This window comes from Podarcis raffonei, chromosome 17, assembly GCF_027172205.1.
Source record: "Podarcis raffonei isolate rPodRaf1 chromosome 17, rPodRaf1.pri, whole genome shotgun sequence".
Classification (NCBI taxonomy): domain Eukaryota; kingdom Metazoa; phylum Chordata; class Lepidosauria; order Squamata; family Lacertidae; genus Podarcis; species Podarcis raffonei.
Genome location: NC_070618.1, coordinates 30,784,284 through 30,801,724, shown reverse-complemented (window position 1 = coordinate 30,801,724; position 17,441 = coordinate 30,784,284). Strand labels below are relative to the sequence as shown.

At 45.8% G+C, this 17,441-nt stretch overlaps 1 protein-coding gene across 2 annotated transcripts; it reads right to left on the bottom strand.

Annotated features, from left to right (window-relative positions):
• Window positions 1-257: 257 nt before the first annotated feature.
• On the bottom strand, window positions 258-17,171 carry YIPF2 (Yip1 domain family member 2). 2 transcript variants are annotated; one of them, XM_053370697.1, is made up of 10 exons: window positions 17,051-17,171; window positions 15,487-15,534; window positions 13,425-13,570; window positions 12,235-12,315; window positions 11,416-11,503; window positions 6,997-7,095; window positions 6,125-6,291; window positions 4,804-4,986; window positions 1,055-1,175; window positions 258-831 (listed from the first exon to the last, which is right to left on the bottom strand). In XM_053370697.1, exons 2-9 carry the CDS (start codon window positions 15,515-15,517, stop codon window positions 1,065-1,067), a joined length of 906 nt encoding a protein of 301 aa, XP_053226672.1. In that variant the 5' UTR covers window positions 15,518-15,534; window positions 17,051-17,171; the 3' UTR covers window positions 258-831; window positions 1,055-1,064. The 2 variants fall into 2 exon arrangements, with proteins under 2 accessions (XP_053226672.1, XP_053226671.1); XM_053370696.1 differs by having other exon boundaries at window positions 16,945-17,170.
• Between the last annotated feature and the right edge of the window lie 270 nt (window positions 17,172-17,441).

The following is a 17,441-nucleotide window of genomic DNA, read 5'->3' as shown; positions in this document are numbered from 1 at the left end:
GACATACAGTTAAGAGACTCTCACTCTGTGCAATGGCTGCCTTTAGGACCTCAGACTTGGGTACAAAATTCTCAAGGAGGAAACCCAGTAGTTTTCCACCCATGCCATTAGGTGCTTCTTTCTACCAGATTTTCGGTCACCCTTTTTCACAGACAAAGACAGCATGTTACATGGCTACTTTCGCTGATCCTGTGTTACACAATGTGGCCACAGAGGACGACAGTGTTGGCTGGGAAAGAAGCTGGGAAAGAGCCACATTCCTCTTAAAAGGCAGTTTAATTTAAATTAGCTTTCCATAGAAAACAAAATCAAGTAGCTAAACTAAATCAAAGTAATCGGAAGTGCTCAACCTCCCTATCATTCAAGCTTCCCTCCAAAGAAGCTCTTACTTCTATTCCTGATCATCCACCCTTACTCACCGAGGATCTAAAAAGTCTCAGCCATCAGCTGACTCTGCTACATCCCGCCGTTACCAAAGATTTAACTGGAAGGGGAACAACAATCACTCCATGCAGTCGCTTTCTGCAGCCCTGTCAGGACTGCAGGCCCATTCTGTGATGAAGGAGCAAAAGGCAGCTGCATCCACCGCAAGTAACGTTTTGTGATGTTAACAGCCAGGCCTTTAAATTTGTTTCCAAAAGTGGGGTTCTTTGCAAATCGGGCACCTTAGTGACACGGCTGGCTGAAGTAGGACAACAAAAGTCTTGACATGTTGAGGTGATGCAGCTTGGTCCCTTTTCCAGCTCAGGTGTCTCCTTGCCTCTTGAATGAGTGTGCACCTTCCTTCGCCCATGGGCTTTCCCTGAGGCCAGACATTCATGATGAAAGTGTCTGCAACAGAGATTTTAGGTCTTGTAAGTAGGGCATGCACTAAGGGAGAAAGATGAGAGATGCCAACCCCTTGTTACCTCTCCCAGAAGCACATTAGTTCCTATGCTTCCATTGGTAGGGGTGGGGATTGGGGAGCAGTGGGCGCTTTGACAAAGAATATTTGACACCCAGCGGCATTTTTAGCATCTGTTTCATGCCATACGGGATGGCCAGAAGTTCTTACCAGCTGCCTTTCACATATGTGGATTGGAGTGGTTGGCCGGGTGAGGCGGTGTGCTTCTGCCGAAATGAGCAGCTGGCGTGGGATGAGAAGGTGTGCCGGTTGCACTCTGGAAGAAATACAGCTTCAAAGAGAAGAAAATTAATCAGCTGTAGAAATCAAGCAGGCTCGCCTTCCTCCACCTAGAATCAATAAGTTAATTTGAAAACTCAGTGACTGCACTTTGAAGAATACTCTGGTTTAATCAAAACCTGAACGCAAACAAGCAAAAGCAAAACCTGCGTGTCTAAAACTGAATACATGACCCACAGCAAATTGTTTTTGGGCTACTTGCCTGCTACCAAGTTAACGGCAAAAAAGGTCCTATATTAAGGGCTAGAGATGCCATATATTCTCTAGAGTAGCCCACTGGATGTGCCTGCTTCCCTGTTCTGCAAGTTGCCGAGGGAGCAAGCATTACCATTTATTTTACGTTTCACAGAGAAACTGTTCAGTACCTGTTTCTTCAAGGCTTAGCTGCACACGCCAAAAATACATAGATTTGTCAGTATGCCGGAGCCGGGGGAATCAGGTTTGGAAACATTGTGTAACTGTTTCTCTTGTTACCATCCTAATCCAGTTTGGCAAATGGCAGAAGAAGTATAAATAATACTCCATTCTCTAGAGCACAAAGTTTTCTTTAAGAAACTGAATTTTCCTAGGGTAGCATAGTGAGACAGTAAATCTGTACATTTGCAATCGGCATGTACTAATACTTGAAATGTAAGTGGGAAAACTGGATTCACTTTAGCTGGGTAATTTAATCCACCCCATCCCACGTTAGGCTGGATATCCAGCTATAACTGTTTCCCCGTTTATTAGACGAGAGCTTTGTACAGGATGTCCAAGCCAGCCCTGAGGCATGTGCGTAAGAACAATAATCCACATCCTTGTTGGATCTTGGCTGTGGAGTTTGTATTGACACTACCAAGGTGGGGCCATAGAGTTTGCTTAAGAGTTCTCATTTAAGTTCAGTGTTGCAGGCAGAATGTGACTAATCCTGAGCACATTGCACTCCTCTGTCTCAGCCTACAGTGTCATTTCCGAACCTTGAAATGCATGCATGTGAAAAGTCCACACTGTAACGCCAACTGTATTTTTTTATAACATGCCTAAAACTATATGAAAACCCAAGACAAAAGTGAAGGGAGTTTAACAAAGGAAAAAACGGATTTGGGGGGGGGGCTAGCTGCAAAACAGCTCATTTATTTTTCTTATGTTGCACTTAATAGACTTTGAGGTTTAAAAATATAAAACGAAAAGACAGCAAAAAGCAAATAAACCAAGCTTTTAAGGAATGTTAGAATATTAATACTAATATTTATTAACGTTTGTCTCTCTTCGAAACCCAAAGTATTCTCAAAGCAGCTCACAATCAAGGAAGTATAAAATGTTTAAAAACCTATTAAAATCCTACAAATTAAGACTAAAAATATGAAACTAGCAAAAAACAAATAATCACAGACAGTCAACAATCCCAATACTACACTGAGTGTAATATTCAATTAAAAACTCCCCCCAGTTTTCTTGGGTGGACTGAAAATATATTTAGGGCCTGCTTAAGACGAGGAGGGAGCAAAATGTATCTCTTGAGGAAGGGAGTTCCATAGTTGAGAGGCTGTCGCTGAAAAAAACCATCTTTTGCACCCTCCAGCCTGACTAGCTTGTGGTGAATCTGCAGGCACAGGCTCTGTAGCTGATTTCAAGGCCCAGCAGCCCCATACAGGTAAAATGGCCCAAACTTGGTCCCAAACTGTTCTGGGCTTTAGAAGTTATGATCCGTACTTTGAATTGGGTTTGGAAGCCAACAAGCAGCCAGTGCAATTCATGGAACCTATTACTCTGATATAAGAGCCCAGCCCCTGCAGGTACCCAGTCTGCTGCATTTTGCACAAGGGCAAGGGTCTGAGCCAGGGGAAAGCAACCTAAGGCCCATGGGCCACAAACGGCCCATGGGGGTTGTTTAACTGGCCCATGACCTGCCCCTAAACCAAGTCCCTGTGTGCTGTGCTAAACTGGCGCAGGAACTCACTTCCGTGGTGCTGAAAATAGTGCCTGTGCATGCTCAGGCGCTGAAAATCACATCTGCACAGGCGCCGGAAATCGCGACCCCATGCGCGCAATCCAGCCCTCGGAGGGAACTCTGCTGGAGTGAACCGGCCCAGGCGAGGTAAACCTTGCCGACTCCTGGTCTGAGCCCTATTCAGAGGCAGCCTCACATAAACAGCATTGCAGTAGTCTGGTCTAGATGTATACAAGTAACACTCTGGGATCTTACACACTTCATCAACTTCACTGTTCCAGCCATATTCCGTCATCTACAAATTCGGCTTCTGCTGACACAGCATATACATTTCCCACTGTGCTGCAAATTAGCGAGCAGCACCAGTATATGCATTAATTACATTAAAATCCACATCAAAGGTGTAGCTTACACCCCAGGGTTCAGGGACCTTCCAGGCTTCTCCTTGCTGCCTCCTTCCTTGACCATTTCCCTCCCCGGATCACGACCCTCACCAATCTTGCTGCATAATCTCAGTGCATATTCCTGTCTGGATTTAACTGGGTTGATGCTTCTAGCCTGCCTGGATAGAGATGTGTCGCATAAATCCGATTTACGTTGTGCTATGGCAAGTCCCACTCACTACCAGCATGCAGCTTTCATACAGAGAAAGCCCCCCCCCCGCCCCCCCAGCTCTGGTTTGCAGGTACACCAGCGGAAAAACCAAATGGCTGCTATCTTCAAAGTGAGAGCAATTGTTACTCCTCCATTCACCTCAGGATGTCGTCACAAGCGAAGGTCTTTTTGCACCAGAAATGTCGTTCCTGTTATATCTGGCAGCATTTCCCCCACCCCTGGTGGTCCAACCAGTCTGAAGAAAAGTTCTGATGAGCTCAAAGTCTTGCTCCCGACCAACATTTAGTTGGGCCTTAAAAGTGCTGGAAGAGTTGCTAGAAAGGTTTCAACGGTAAATCACAGCCTTAATCAAATGCCTGTTCCATTCCTCTTAATTTGGGCACAATGAGCACTATGATAGAATTAGAATTACTTTATCTATACAGTGGAACCTGAGAAGCCGAACACCTGTAAACCTGAACCTTTCGGCTCCTGAGCAATCAAAAACCGGAAGTAATTGTTCTGGTTTGTGAATGACTTTTGGAAGCCGAATGTCCAGCGCGGCTTCCGATTGACTGCAGGGTGCTCCTGCAGCTAACTGGAAGCCGTGCCTTGGAAGTCGAACGGACTTCTGGAATGGATTTCATTCGACTTCCAAGGTACGTCTGTACTTCCACTATGCAATGTTTACATCATATTCTAACAATTTTTTCAGGGGTCCAGTATAAAGCTACCTCAAATACTGTAAGTTCAGAGCAGATTTTGTCAACCTGTTGCCTTCCAGTCAACTCCCTGCCTGCATGACCAGATGGGCAAAGGCTGGTTTAGAGATGTTCATAATACTAAATTGCCACAGGGTACCCAGAATTATATAGTAAAATCATGCAATGACATCATCATGTTTCCAGCCGAGTACTTTTGCTGCTGTAAAATCTCTGCAACTTCCGAGGCTAAAAACTCATTTGAAATATCTGACTTTCTAGCGGCTGCATCGTACACAGCTTATTTCCCTCTACTTTTCCTTCCCCTCTTGGCACAAGTAGCATTTTGCTCTCCAAACCTTGCCCTAGCTTAGTGGGAAGAGAAGAGAACATACCTTGCAACCAATAGCCAGAAGAACATGGAGAGAAACAATGACAGCCAACAGGGCGCAAGCTGCCAGCCTGGTGTCTGAGCGGATAACTGGCCAGAAGGTAAGAACCAGAACTGAGCCGGAGAGACCCACTGCAAAGATGAGCAGCAGCCACTGCAGCCAGGATATAGGAATCAGCCACAGCATCTGTGAATGAAGGAAGTGGAAGTTGAGTATGATCTCATGCACTCTACATGAGAAACAGGACCTCATCCAGTGGCAGCTCTGAGTTTTAATTCAGGTCCTTATTGCTGAAATCCCACTGCACAAAACTAGCAGTGCTTGAGGAATGTGTGAATGTCTGGAGGTGGTTGGAGAATGGATGGCGGCTAAGAGATTAAGGCTGAAGCCTGACAAGACAGAAGTACAGTTTTGGGGGAAACGGGGCGGGTGGGTGTGGGGGACTCCCTGGTCCTGAATGGGGTAACTGTGCCCCTGAAAGACCAGATGCACAGCCTGGGAGTCATTTTGGACTCACAGCTGTCCATGGAAGTGCAGGTCAATTCTGTGTCCAGGGCAGCTGTCTACCAGCTCCATCTGGTACGCAGGCTGAGACCCTACCTGCCCGCAGACTGTCTCGCCAGAGTGGTGCATGCTCTAGTTATCTCCCACTTGGGACTACTGCAATGAAGGTGACCCGGAAACTACAATTAATCCAGAATGTGGCAGCTAGACTGGTGACTGGGAGTGGCTGCCGAGACCACATAACAGCGGTCCTGAAAGACCTACATTGGCTCCCAGTATATTTCTGAGCACAATTCAAAGTGTTTGTGCTGACTTTTAAAGTCCTAAATGACCTTGGCCCAGTATACCTGAAGGAGCATCTCCACCCCCAACGTTCAGCCCAGACACTGAGGTCCAGCTCCAAGGGCCTTCTGGCAGTTGCCTCACTGTGAGAAGTATGGTTACAGGCAACCAGGCAGAGGGCCTTCTCAGTAGTGGCACCAGCCCTATGGAACACCCTCTCATCAGATGTCAAGGAAATAAACAACTATCTGACTTTTAGAAGACATCTGAAGGCAACCCTGTTTAGGGAAGTTTTTAATGTTTGATGTTTTATCGGGTTTTTAATATTCTGTTGGGAGCCGCCCAGAGTAGCTGGGGAAACCCAGCCAGATGGGCAGGGAATGAATGAATATAATACTACTACTACTAATAATAATAATGGAAAGCACAACGGAGCAGGACTTTTGAGCACTTTCTACTGGAACGTTACGCTCTGCAAACTGAAAAGAAACAACATATGAACCAGTCTTTTCCCTGCCACCCCATTTGCCTTACTCACCGCAGTGGGGATGTATACAAATAGGGAATAACCATAGACGCACACCATCTCCAGGAAGCTGTAGGAGTCCACATGGACCTGGACCCCCTTTCGCCACTGCAAATAGCCCCACAGGGCAAGGGGTACCAGCCAGGCATAGCAGTAGATAATTATTCCGGCAATGGACACTATGGAAGAAAAGGAAAACAATATTAAGAGCAGCATTCGCTCCAAGGCAAAAGCACTGGCAGGGTCAGTAACCAGGGCTTACCCTACCAGGAACAAGCCTCCACATATTTGCCTTCTGCCTGCCCCCCCGCAGGGGCAAAGAGGAGCAGAAGCTCCTTAGAATAACTTAGTCATAAAATGAATGGAAGCTTTAAAAGTAGTTCTCAGTTATGATAAGTAAACACAAGAAGGAGGGAGGGAAGGAGTTTTGTGCATGTGTACACACACACACACACACACACACACACACACACACTTCCCTCTCTCTTGTGTTTACTATCATAACAGAGAACTACTTTTAAAGCTTCCATTCATTTTATGACTAAGTTATGCTAAGGAGCTTCTGCTCCTCTGCGAGAAGTTAAGGATATCTGGGAGCTAAAATTTAGGCATTCTGAATACTGTCCATTTACCAATCTCACACATCCCCAGTAGGAAAGAAAGGAGTCATTACTACAGCTCTTGTTTCCTGCTTTTTTGTAGGCCGCATGCCACCTTGCTCAAAAGCTTTTGCAGGTAACGAGCAACTTATTTTTTACCTCCCCCCCCCAAAAAATCTCTATTTTGCCCATTCTTTGTGTGCCTTCAACAATACCCAATATATAAAAGGGTTATGATTGCATAAAGCTTAAATTGCAAGAGACACTCCCCCGTCGACTGCTCACCTTTGTGGAACTGAGGACTGCCCTTTTTCTCCTGGAAGCTGGACAAGTTGCCGCTGATAGCCAGTGTGAAGACCAACGTGGCACAGATCCAGAACGGGCCTGTGAGAGGCAGAAATACAACATTAGAAGACCAAAAAAGACGGGCAGACTTCTTGTCTCAGCATGGGGCAAAGAATGGAGCCGACTGTGAACTCATTTACCAAATACAGAACAAGGAAGCAACTAAAGAGCTGGGGCTCAGGGGAGGTGTCTCAGCACAACACTGGAGGCCACCTGGTAGAGCAGGCCTTAGAGGGAAATCTACATTCCCCAAGAATAAACCTTAGACACACAAAAGTGTAACACATTGCTAGGCTACCAGTCGATCTAGTGCAGCCTCCCCCACAACTTGCTGTTCTCCAGATGTTTGGGGCTTAACTCCTATCATCCCAGCAAGCTTGGCCCAAGGGTCAAGGGTGATAGGAGCTATAGTCCAAATAGTCTGTAAGAAAGAATCGGAATCAATGAAGAATCTTTTTTAACATCAACTTCGTTTGGAGTGGTCATGTTGGGAACTTCCGGGTTGGCGCCATCGTCTAATGGCGGATTCCCTCCGAGCTCCGGAGGGAATCTGCTCAACAGGGGTCGGGTTCTGCCGCGGCGGCGAAGCGGGGACCCTTAGAAACCACAGGCGCTGAAGCCTGTGGACCTGGTGACTCGGCGGGCACCATTTGCGCCCCCCCGACCCGCAAAGGAGCCTTTTTAAAGGCTCTGGAACGGGGGACGGAGAGCGGCGTGGTGCTGAGAGTTCAATTGCTTCCCCTGCTGAGTGAAGCCGCATGCCATGGACGGAGAGCGCTAACTTCTTCCTTTGAAGATTTGGATCAAAAGTAACGACCCGTGAGTAACACGGTAATTGGACTTAAAAGGGAAATTTATTTCTGGGAATTCGGCACGATCGGGCAAGGTGTTTAAAAGGAAGTCAGCCTACCCGCCTTGTAAACATCGTAAAGCAAGGATTTTATTACTAAGGTTGTGAGAATACCTTTCTTTTTGTGGAAAAAAGCAATTAACTTTATATTGGGCCAATTTAAGTGACTGCGCTGGAGGATAAGAGCTAACATTGAGAATGGAATTCACCCCTCCCCCAAAACCCGGGAGCGATCGGGGAGAGAGCCTGCGGAAGAGGCTTATAGATTTTGACAGCTGTCAAATTAGCTGTCAAAGTTGGGGAAAAAAAGGAGAACTTTGTCTCTGCTGTCTTTGCTGGTTACATTTGATACAATTTGGTAACAAATTGTTAAAAATAAAGAAGAAAAGGTTAACTATTGGAAGACATTAAGTAACTAGAATCCCTCTAGAGGGGGTTCAGGACATTACAAAAATGGCTGTAAGTGGAAAAATACTGGCTGAATTGGAAAAGACCTTCCTTCTCTTGGGAAAACTACAGGAGCAAACAAATGTTTTGACTGTGAATGTAATAACAATGAAGGGAACAGTAAATAAAGTTGCTGAGTCTGGAAAGGATACGACTCAAGCTCCTGCAGATGAACAGGGAAGTGTTGTTGCTGATCCAAAAATCCTTACAGCCAAAGAGGAGAAGGAATCTGAGTCATTTGAGGAGGTGTTTAAAGAGGAACATGATAAAGAAGGAGGCGCTGTGATGCTGCAGACGAATAAAGAGAGCCAGAGGCCTATTAAGCTGGATATAAAGGAAAATAAGAACATGACGATGAAAATCTGGTTGGAAGTGAAGAATGGAAATTGGAGAGATCTCCTTTTATGGGGATCTGAAGACATATGGAATGTAAATATGGCCAATGCAGAATTTGGAGCCTTTGGGACATTTGGACTTATGAGAAGTAAGAAACAAGATTTTGGCTCCATTGTTAAATATGGAGGTCTGGCTGGAAGAAATATGGACCTTATTGGAATAGAGCCTCTTCGAGATTCGGAATTTAAAATAAAGGACTATCAAGAAAACCGGCAGAGAGAAATTGAGAGAGGGTTAAGTGCCTCGGATGTGAGATCGCCAGGCTGATTTCGGATGGACTGATGGACTTTGGTTGGGGATCGAAACCGGGAAAGGGGGTGGTAGGGCTTCGGGAATCCAAAGGGTGTATAAATATATTCTGTTTTAATTAAGTTGGTTTTGCCACTAACATAAAAATGGGGATTTTGGGGAGGGATTTGGGGCCGACCTTAGCAAAAGATTGTTAAGAATAAGTGTAGGTGTATAAAGACTGAGATTTTTAAGTTAAAATAGGTTAATTAAATTGATGGGGGGAATTTAGGAAAAGTATTTTAAGAATAAGTTTTGAAATATAAAGATTGAGGTTTAGAAGTTAAAATTGATTAAGCAAATTGAATTTGAGGAAACAAGGTAAAGTGGGGGGACAAAAATTGCTGAACTAAAAATTGGAATTGGAATACAAGAAGGGCAGGTGTGGGGAAGTCAAGGAAATTGGGTATGGAATGTAATTAAGGTAAACTTTTTCAACTGTTGCTTTTTCTTTTTCTTTTCTTTCTTCTTTCTTTTTTTTTATTCTCTGTTTTTCTTTTATACTTTTTTGAAAATTTTAATAAACATATTTAAAAATAAATAAATGGAGTGGTCATGTTGTTCGGATGCCCGATTATCGTCTCCCAAAGCAACTACTCTATTCCGAACTTAAAAATGGAAAGCATAGTGCCGGTGGTCAACAAAAGAGGTTTAAATACTGTCTCAAGGCAAATTTTAAAAATGTACTATAAACACCGACAAGTGGGAAACACTGGCCTGTGAGCGCTCCAATTGGAGAACAGCCTTTACCAAAGGTGTCATGGGTTTTAAAGATGCTCAAACATGGGACGAAAGGGAGAAATGTGCTAAGAGGAAGGCATGCTTGGCAAACCCTCAACGTGATCGACTCCCACCCGGAAACCTATGTCCCCACTGTGGAAGGATGTGTTGATCCAGAATTGACCTCCACAATCACTTACGGACTCACTGTTAAAACCGTGTTCATGGAAGACAATCTTACTCGGCTATGAGTGATCGCCAAAGAAGAAGAAGCAGAATCTGTAGGGCACCAAGCTGGGGAAGTCTGATCTAGTTCTAATTCCCCATGGCTTTTCCCGGGGTCAGACACCCATTGCCTGATGATGCCCAGGGTTGACCTGGGACCTTCCACTTGCAAGGTATGTACTTAGGGATGACAGAGCAAGGAAATGAAGACTGCACTTCTGGAAGATGACTAGCAAGCTTCACCCCCGTTGTAAACAAAAATTGCCCTTTTCCCTTATGGGGTATCCAAGAGCCCATATAGAGTCTTTACATAGGTTCCCTATTGGTAGGAGAAAATAACAGAGGTCAACCAGAGAATATTGAGAAGCAAAGCAGCTAGTAAGCCTGATCTTTATTGATCTGTTGCAACAGGGTCCTCACTCACCACACGAAGGAGGGAGGAGGAACCCGGAACAATGGCGCGCAAGGCCTTATAAAGACTTTTGAAATTGCCACCCTGTAGATCAAGACCACCCCCAGAAACATCATACATACATCACAGAAAATGCGGTCTAAAACAGAAATTTGAATGTTGTTTTTCCTCCTCCCCCCCCCCCCCCCGGTTATCTGATTGCCTTTCCTGATTGCCTTTCCTGATAGTCTGTCACCCATTAAAATGCTGATTACTCAATTCCTGAGACAATGGGAAGGCTCCTTCCTTGCAGGGAAAACATTTGGTCAGTTTGGGAATCAAAATGGTTTCAGGTGAGTCATCCTGTGCTGATCTATGTACGCGCTTGGTTGGTACACTTATGAACACTACCATATATCTAAGACCTCAAAATTCCTATCACCCCCCTCCCCGGTTAATCAGGACTTAGAATCACAGAATCATAGAGTTGGAATAGACCACAAGGGCCATCGAGTCCAACCCCCTGCCAAGCAGGAAACACCATCAGAGCACTCCTGACATATGGTTGTCAAGCCTCTGCTTAAAGACCTCCAAAGAAGGAGAATCCACCACACTCCTTGGCAGCAAATTCCACTGTCGAACAGCTCTTACTGTCAGGAAGTTCTTCCTAATGTTTAGGTGGACTCTTCCTTCCACCGGATCCATTGCTCCGTGTCCGCTTCTCTGGAGCAGCAGAAAACAACCTTTCTCCCTCCTCTATGTGACATCCTTTTATATATTTGAACATGGCTATCATATCACCCCTTAACCTCCTCTTCTCCAGGCTAAACATGCCCAGCTCCCTTAGCCGTTCCTCATAAGGCATCGTTTCCAGGCCTTTGACCATTTTGGTTGCCCAAAGAAGGACTTGCTTCTCAGGATGCTGAGCAAGCTGCATTCTCTGTCCTGGGCATAGTATGCTACATCACAGTTTACAGTTCAATCCAGACTTTGCAAAGCAGGAGGCAGTGCTCTGCATCAGTCTGAGCCTCTCTGTACTCACCATACAGGTCAGGGTTATTCCGTAGATGGTGCCATACAAAGTTTTTCCCTGGCAGCGGAAGCAGCGACCCCTTTATCCTGTCCAACACCTGATAAACAAGAAATAGGCCTTGCCTCAGCAAAATGGACCCCATGGGGACGTGCAAGGATGTAGGGCTTTTTGCTTCCCATCTCAGGAGGTGCAGGAACTACTAGAAATATTGTACAGGCATTTCTATGCCTTGCACTAGACCCCATTGTCAGGGTATGGAGAGAAGACCTATAATATGGTTGCCCAAAGCCAAGCAAGCAAGCTTGTGGTGGAGGGAAGACTGAACTCAATTCGTTATTCTAACTTCATGGTTTGGAAATCTCCATCCCCATAGTCAGAACATCACCGCTGTGGATTTCAGCTCCTGAAAATATTAGTCGATCAGGAAGATCTTCAATTTATACCCAACAAAATAATGGTGGTAATTTAGCCACAGAAGAATCCTGGAGCCAAATTAGGCTCAAAGCACAATACAAATGTGCCAGCCATGAGGTTGTACCTCCAGCCATGAAACAGAACTGGACCCTATGGGTGATCTAGCCCAGTGGTAGCCAAACTTGGCCCTCCAGCTGTTTTGGGACTACAATTCCCATCATCCCTGACCACTGGTCCTGTTAGCTAGGGATGATGGGAGTTGTAGTCCAAAAACAGCTGGAGGGCCAAGTGCAAACTGTATGGCAGGTCTTGCGCTTGTTACTTACAAGCTGAGTTACTACACTCCCTCGTCTTGTCAACTGTGGCTGATTCTTGGCTGCGCCTATGAAGCTAGAACTACACAAATTCCCTTACCTGGTATGTGTCAACATCGAAGAAAGCCTGGTAATATTCAAAGGTCCAGAAACTGGATTGCTTCTTCTGGGAACTCAAGAGCTGCAGGGATGAGAATGCAGGTTACTGCTTTGCCCTCGGCCAGGAAAGATATTTTGGGTGAGACAAACCAACCCCTGGGCCTCTTGTGAAGATAGAACGCCTGACCTCGTGCCCTAAGCATTCTTACTTTAATAAAGAAAAGAAAAAGAGGCAGAGTGCTTCATTCCAAATAATGATCCAAGAAGAAGACCTCTTTTTTTCATGGATGCTTCTCCTCCCAGGAACTCCTTTCAGCAAGCTTTGAGGAAACTCCATAGGCGGCAGTTCTGTGTGTTAAGAGGTGGGGGGTGAAACTTATGGGAGGGCCTATAATTACTAGGGAACATTATTTTTATGGAAATTCTTCCAGTTACTCTTCACACAAGGAACAATAGGAATTTTGGCTGCTCAAGAGTGAATTTGGTAGGGTGACACAACAAAGTGCTTCCCCCCTCTGTGTGTGTGTGTGTGTGTATGTGCGCATTGTGTTGTTATTTATTGTTTTTCTTACCCACCCTTCACAATAAGGTTCCAGGGTGGGTTACAGCATATTAAAAACACACAGAGAGTACATTTAAAACATCAACAAACAAAAAGCACACCCATTACCTGAGAACACGAATTCCACGTGACAGGCAGGACACAAAACTAAATTTTTCCCTTTTCAAAGTAAACAATGGAAGCTAGACAAACTTCTGTGGAAAGGGAGGTCCACATTCTTGGAGATACCACCAAGAAGGTAATCTCACAAGCTCCCCCAAACCTGTAAGAGCAGGAGAACTACCAGGAGGGCCTCCTCTGCTGATCTTAAGCCCCAAGCTGGTCTATACAGGGAATAACACAAATGCGAGAGAGCACCTTAAATTGGGCTGGGAAGCTATGAGGGAACCAGTGCAACTGCTACAGACCAGGAGTAATATGCATTCTATGCCTCCTATCCTCCTTATCTATGTAAATCACTGTGCTTTACATCAAAGCTCCCATTTGACCTGTTATCTCCTTCCCACTCTCTTCCAGGTCCATAGGAAGTAGCCCCTTGGCTAGGCTAATGTTTCCTTCCTGCCGCAAAGCAGCTACTTCTCCAGCTGGCTATAAATCAACATTCAGGACAGAATTTGAAACAGCAGCACCTCTGTTTTATCATCCTCCTCTTCTGCCTCAGGCTCTTCATTGTAGCCGGAAGACATGTTTACGGTTGTGTGGCTTTGCCGCTCACTGATGCTAGGAGTGGTGGCATCCGCATTCTCAGCCAGCAAATCTATGGCTTCATCAAATTCTGCAAAAAATAAAATAAAATACGCCAGGCAGTCAGGACAGAAATACTAGCACAATCAGATTTTGCTCTAGAGCCCCTGTAGATCATAGCTAGGACAGCACTTCCATAGCGTGACAATGAAAGCAGTTTTGCAGGTGAGCAGAAGTAGATTTTTGCTCTGCCTATTGCAGAGCTGCCAAGTTACTTGTCTGGAATAAATTGTTAGCCAAGCCAGTCGCTGCACCATTTTCTCATCTGGTGCTTAAAACCCCAGGATGCCACCAACAGAGGAGGTGAAAAAACCTGGACGGCTTTTTCCTCTAGTTTTAACATACTTTGCTTTGCTTTATTACATTTATATCCCAGCGTACATAGTTCTCCCTCACCCTCATTTTATTTTCACAACAACCCTATGAGGTAAGTCCGGCTGCGAGTGAGCGACTGGCCCAGGGTGACCCTGGGAGCTTTGTGGCTAAGTGGGGATTTGAACCCTGGTCTCCCAGGTCCTAGGCTGGCACTCTAACCATCACACCACACTGGTGTTTCAGGTACAATTTCATGTGTATGTGGTACCAGAGGCAATGTTTGAAATTCTGAAAGACCCCACTGTTTAGTGAGTAGAACTTCTGCATTTCTCCCTCCTAGTTTCAACCTGTGTTTTTGGGAGGTTTTCCCCAAGAAAAGCTCAACAACTTTCAAGGTGTCCGGGTTTCTACTTTTTGAAATATGGCAACCCTAGCTGTTAAGGTAGAAACAAAACTTGGATACTTCCAAAGAACTTGTGTTTCCTTGAGAAATAAGGTAGGTTTACCTAACTTCAGAGGCAGCTGGAGCAATCTACACCAAAGAAAAATCAGTACACACGTACCCCCCCAAAACCCAGCCTGCGCACAACACATTGTTTGGGTTTTTGTTTGCACTAAGCAAAAATTCTCCACAAGTATAAAAACTGTTCATTATATTCTTCTGAGCCTAAGAGAGAGATGCTGTATATGATGGTTTGTGGGCCAGGAAAGCCCCAATTCAAGTCCCACCACAGCTATTCCTATGCATGATTACTCAGAAATAATCCCATTGTGTTCCATGGGGATTACTTCCTACTGTGTGTTTAGGATTACTACTGAACAGACATGCATAGGCTTCCACTGTAAATCCCGTTGCCTTCAATGGATTCTGCTCCCATGACAAGGTTCAATCTTTGCTCCTTCAACCCTCTTTTAACAGCAGGCAAGTTCTCAGCAACTGGACAAAAGTTATCTTATGAGGTGGGTACTCTCTAATAGCCAGAGTTCGAAATTAGCAGGGCGCCAGGCACATTTTGCACCTAAAGTTTCTGCAATTGCGAACACCTCTGCAAGTCTGGGTGCTGTTTTCTGCGCCTGGCTGACACCTGAGGATTACTGAAATGTATGTGCTCTGAAGCCTTGAGGATAGACAATATATTAAGGAGTTTAACAATAAAGAGTAGAATGTTTTGAAAACTGAAGTATGGTAGCAATATTTTTATTGTAAACACCAAATGAAGCACGTATTAACAATTTTTGCTAAAAAATGTGACATTAACAATCTGTCACTTATGTGAATTGCTTATCACTTAGTTCATGCTTATCAAAATAATAAATAAAAAGTATTGTCAAACCACACCCACACACCCAGTAGCAACTAGACAGCCGATTTTGGCGCCCACAACCCAAGTCCCAGAGGCCATTTGGCTCCTAGCTTTTCTATCCCTGTTTCTAACACTGCCAAGAGCTGTAGACTGACTATTCCTGGTATAGAAGACTAATGAGATAGGAAAGGTAGATAATCCAACAAAAGGTTATGCTCTTGTAAGTGGGGCACGTATGAACAGGGAAGTTTTGAGGTGGGTAGAGAAAGAACACTGCACAGCCTAGTGCCCAAATCCATAACTCACTCAGGAGAATTAAAATACTCACCATGAAACTTGAGCTCATCTGGGGCAGCCATGATGCAACTGGATTATCCTGGAAAAGATAACAAACTGCGTTGGCAGAAACATCAAAGAGCTTTGAAGCACCTTAAAGGCTGAAACTGTATTATGGCATCAGTCTTCATGTACCGCAGCCCACTTCTTCAGATGCATGAAGCATAATCATAAACTGGCAGGTGCATATATTATAGACATACAGATGTGTACATTTAGATGGTTGGGTTGGGATGTATGGACAGGAGGCAGTTAAAGGCAGCTTCAAAACAGACGTGGGGGTAACCTGTGGCTTTCCGTTTGTTGCTGGACACTTATCAGGCCCAGGTCAGCACAACCAACAGTCAGGGACGTTGGCAGTTAGAATCATAGAACTGTAGAGTTGGAAGGGATCCTGAGAGTCACTGAGCCCAACCCTCTGCAATGCAGGAATCTCAACTAGATCATCCACGGCAGATGGCCACCCAACCGCTGCTTAAAAACCTCCAAGGAAGGTGAGTCCGCTGCCTTCCGAGAGAGTCCTTTTCACCGTTGAACAGCTCCTAGTTGTAGTATGACAACATCTGGGGTGGGGGGCAGATACACCGCTAGGCCTCTGACTTAAAAATGGCTGGGGCGAAACCAGGGCTGGATTTAGGTTTGCTGAGGCCCTAAGCTACTGAAGGTAATGGGGCCCTTGAGATGTCAACAACAAAGTTTTGCTGTTTTTGGTGTTGAATATATGCTATATGGTAATTTATGTACCTAATAGGTATCTAAAGCCATTTGCACATGACAAATGTATTTTATCAAAGTAATTGATACAGAAATGAGCAAACCAGTGATATTTTATGGAGCAGGCTAGCAGGCAGGGCCCAATACACAACATGTAGGTTTTGTTTTATTTATCATCTTATATTTTGGAAATGTACATCCAGGTTTTTCCCCTTTAAATTTTTGGGGGCTCCCAAGGGAGTGGGGCCCTAAAGCGATAGCTTGTTTAGCTTATATGTAAATCTGGCACTGGCTGCGAAACGGTTCCCAGCTGCTGCAGCTCAAATGCCCTCAGTAAGCCTTCTAGTGGTGTAGATAAAAACATCGGGCACATTTTGCAAAGCTAAGCAGGGTCTGGTATGGGGTGGGAGGACTGGCGTCGAGAATCCTGCCTCGCAGGGGGTTGAGCTAGATGACCGTCTGGGTGTCCCCATCCAACTCTAGGATATTCCAGGAAGCCCCTCTCCTCCCTCTGCCATGACAAGCCTGCGCCACGGAAGGGAACAGCCCTGGACCCTGAGCATCACAGTCCCTTGTCCAATGGGGGGGGCGGGGAGAGGAGGCACTCTGCACATGCTCAGAGACCGGACGTGCTTTCCAGGCCTGAGAGAGAGCACAGGTCGGCCTCTTGCCACGCGTAACTTGCGACACCCGCCCCCCAACCTTAGCCCACCCTTGGCAGCCAGAAGCCCCTTACCCGGGCGAGGCTCTCGTCACCAGCGGAGGGGCTTAGCAGGCAGAGCCCGCCCCACGAGGGTCCCTCAGCGGCGGTGGGGGGGGGGAAGAAGCTCGGCCAGCCTCACCAGGAGCTCAGAGGAGCCTCGGACGGCGACGAGGGCGCAGCTTCCAGCAAGGCACCGCCGCCGCCCCTTCCCGGCTTCCGGCGCGCGTCAAAAGTGCCTCTGGCGCTCATAGACTCGGAAACGCCGAGACTGGAGGCCCACGTGACGGATTTTCCACACGGACACGGATGCTTTGGGGCTGCACTTGTAATTTCGCCTGCGAGGGAGGGAGCCCGTAAAGCGACCCGGAGGGAATTAAAACTGCGCGTTTTTCTGCTCGAAGGCAGAAGCAAGAAAGCAGGGCAGGCTTGTGAAATGTCCGAAGAATCCCAGAATTGGGGAGTTGGAAGGGACCCCGAGGGTCATCTAGCCCAACCCTCTGCAATGCAGAAATTTTCACTAATTCTCGCCT

Coding starts and splice junctions, on each gene's coding strand:
- YIPF2 (XM_053370697.1), bottom strand. CDS start 15,517: ATGGCTGCCCCAGATGAGCTCAAGTTTCATG. Junction 7,096..11,415: donor GAATAACCCTGACCTGTATG/GTGAGTACAGAG, acceptor TGCCTCTCACAG/GCCCGTTCTGGATCTGTGCC. Junction 6,292..6,996: donor CAGTCCTCAGTTCCACAAAG/GTGAGCAGTCGA, acceptor TTTCTTCCATAG/TGTCCATTGCCGGAATAATT.